This window comes from Trichinella spiralis, assembly GCF_000181795.1.
Source record: "Trichinella spiralis strain ISS 195 chromosome Unknown Scfld6105, whole genome shotgun sequence".
NCBI lineage: Eukaryota > Metazoa > Nematoda > Enoplea > Trichinellida > Trichinellidae > Trichinella > Trichinella spiralis.
This window is the reverse complement of record NW_003533044.1, coordinates 1-2325: the sequence shown is the minus strand read 5'-3', so window position 1 is coordinate 2325 and position 2325 is coordinate 1. Positions and strand designations below refer to the sequence as shown.

The 2325-nt window shown below is 36.0% G+C and overlaps 1 protein-coding gene across 1 annotated transcript; it reads left to right on the top strand.

The window, feature by feature from the left end:
- Positions 1–56: 56 nt before the first annotated feature.
- Positions 57–680, top strand: Tsp_13484 (ALK tyrosine kinase receptor). Its single transcript, XM_003366359.1, is given in 3 exon segments — positions 57–157; positions 218–483; positions 502–680. 3 exon segments carry the CDS (start codon positions 57–59, stop codon positions 678–680), a joined length of 546 nt encoding a protein of 181 aa, XP_003366407.1.
- The last annotated feature ends 1645 nt before the right edge of the window (positions 681–2325 follow it).

Below are 2325 nucleotides of genomic sequence, written 5' to 3'. Positions count from 1 at the left end.
TTACCAGTAAAACAGACGTTTGGTCATACGGTGTATTGCTGTGGGAAATTTTTTCCATGGGTTACATGCCGTATCCTGGCCGTGGTAATCAGGAAGTTATGCAACTAGTCACAGCCGGTGGCCGATTGGAATGCCCCTCAAGCTGCCCGTTGAAATTGTACTTTACACCATAATGTCCGTGAAGATAATTTTTAAAAAAATATGCATTATCATTTAGGTATCAAATTATGACGCATTGTTGGAATACTGTGTCTGAATCGAGACCTAATTTCGATGCGATCATTAGTCGTCTTGAAGCTTGCATGCATGACCCGTTGATATTGACTCATCCATTACCAAAAGTTCTCAAGCCATGCCTTACCGTAGATACGAACACGTGCGATTCAATTCCAACGTCAGCAGTGAATAACAACAATAATATGAATAATAGCTGCTTGTTTTCCAATAATAATAATAATAATAGTGAAGCAATTTTTTCAAATCGTAATTTTCTTTTTTCAGTTTCTTCATTTTTTCTCCCATTATTCATGTTTTTCTTCTTTCTAGTCAGTGGAATAAAAGTGGACTTGTATCCGCCATATCAGCGTAAGAAAACTTCCTTCGACGGACCTGGTCAAGATTCTATTCCACTTGCCGATGGTGATGTATTCACAACCAATACCGGCGAAACGTTGTTTTAGCGATTGAAAAACTGTTTCACGTTTTTCAATGCTAATTCAATAGCCGAAGGTGCTGCGCATCTTTTCAGACATAAACGGGAATGAGTTTTACCTTTTCTATTTCACTGCACAACAATTGTAATGCGTCCATTCAATTACAAAAGCTTTCTAGCAGCTAACTACTCTGGTCAACGGTGTTTTATTCTTGTTCAGATTTCTTTGACCGCGAATACACGTATAATTTTGTTCTTCTTCATCACATGCTCAATTTGCATAAAACTTGTACGTCCAATTTGTATTATTGATAACATTTTTCTACAATGCTTGGTAAAACTGCCAAACTGAAAACTTTTGTAAAGCAGTAATCATCATCTGTTTTCTTGATTTTTGTTAACAAAGCTGTTGTTCGTCTTTCAGGTGAAACATTGAAACAAATGAATTTTCAGAAGCTTAAATTTTCTATATCCAATTTATTGGCCATTTGTTGTATTTTGAAAAATTAATTTTTTATTTATTTGTTCTATGTTTCTTTATTTATTGTTCGAAAGAGCAGTTCATTGCAGTTGTTGAAAATCATAAGTGTATTTATTATTTTTGAATTGCATTAAAAAAAGAAATGGAATAAATAATTGATTAAATATGTTCTTGTTGTTTGGTTAAAGTGTATTTTAAAATTAAAAGATGCATTATTATTATTATTATTATTATTATTATTATTATTATTATTACTGCTGTTGTTCTTGTTGTTGTTGTTGTTGTTGTTCAAGTGCAAACTTTTGCAAAGTTTCTGGTTGTAATGAAGCATGTTGCTTGGCTGACCGGCTGGTTTGCTGTTGATTGGCCGTCTAAATTGTTACCGATTTGCTACAGCGTTGAGAAGAGAAAGAAAAAAGCTTAAAGCACTGTTTTCCGGCTTGATTGAGCCTCAGCAATGCTGGCTGCTTGTTGCTGCTGGTTTTAAGGCGCCGAGCGTTTTACAAGTGTTCTTCTGAATATTTAGTTGTTCGTCCATTAGCCGAGCTGAACGACTCTTGCAAAGCTATGCCCGGCCCAGTGCAAATAATAGCTGGCGGAAGAATGTGCTGCTAATCCAGTTTCTGCGGCTCTGCTGTTCAAAATGACGAACATGCCCGTGGGGAACGATTCGGCTACTTTTAAGCGCCGCACTTTCACTGAGCAATATGAAATCCACGTGCGGGTAATGGCGTTCGAGATTGTGCGCGCTTGCTGCAGCATCTTGTTCTTTGACTACGAGATTTATCATATCACCAATCAACGTTTGTCTTGCTTATTCTACTGATCCAATCTTGTTTTTTGTTCTTAGTTGCCAACCTTTTTTAAACCTTATCAACTGCTTAGCGTCTGTTCTCAATTAAGGAGACTATTTAAGCGTACAATCTGACTGAATCTCATCCCACCCTTTCATTCTCCAATACTAACTATCTGACTCCTACTTTGATCTTATACTAAATCGATACTGTCGATTGCCTACTTGGAATTATTACTCTTGACAGTGTTCATGATGCAATATGTATCACTATAATGTCTTCAGTCAATTACACAACATCGTATTTGTATATCATATACCACTCTATGTATACGTACACAATTCTTACAATATATATTTGTGATTTTCAAGTTCTGAATATTACCGAAGATAAGACGA

Excerpts from the sequence above, each read along its gene's own strand:
- Tsp_13484 (XM_003366359.1), top strand. The coding sequence starts at position 57 with ATGGGTTACATGCCGTATCCTGGCCGTGGTAATCAGGAAGTTATGCAA. Across the intron at positions 158-217 it reads TCAAGCTGCCCGTTGAAATT|GTATCAAATTATGACGCATT; the intron begins GTACTTTACACC and ends ATTATCATTTAG.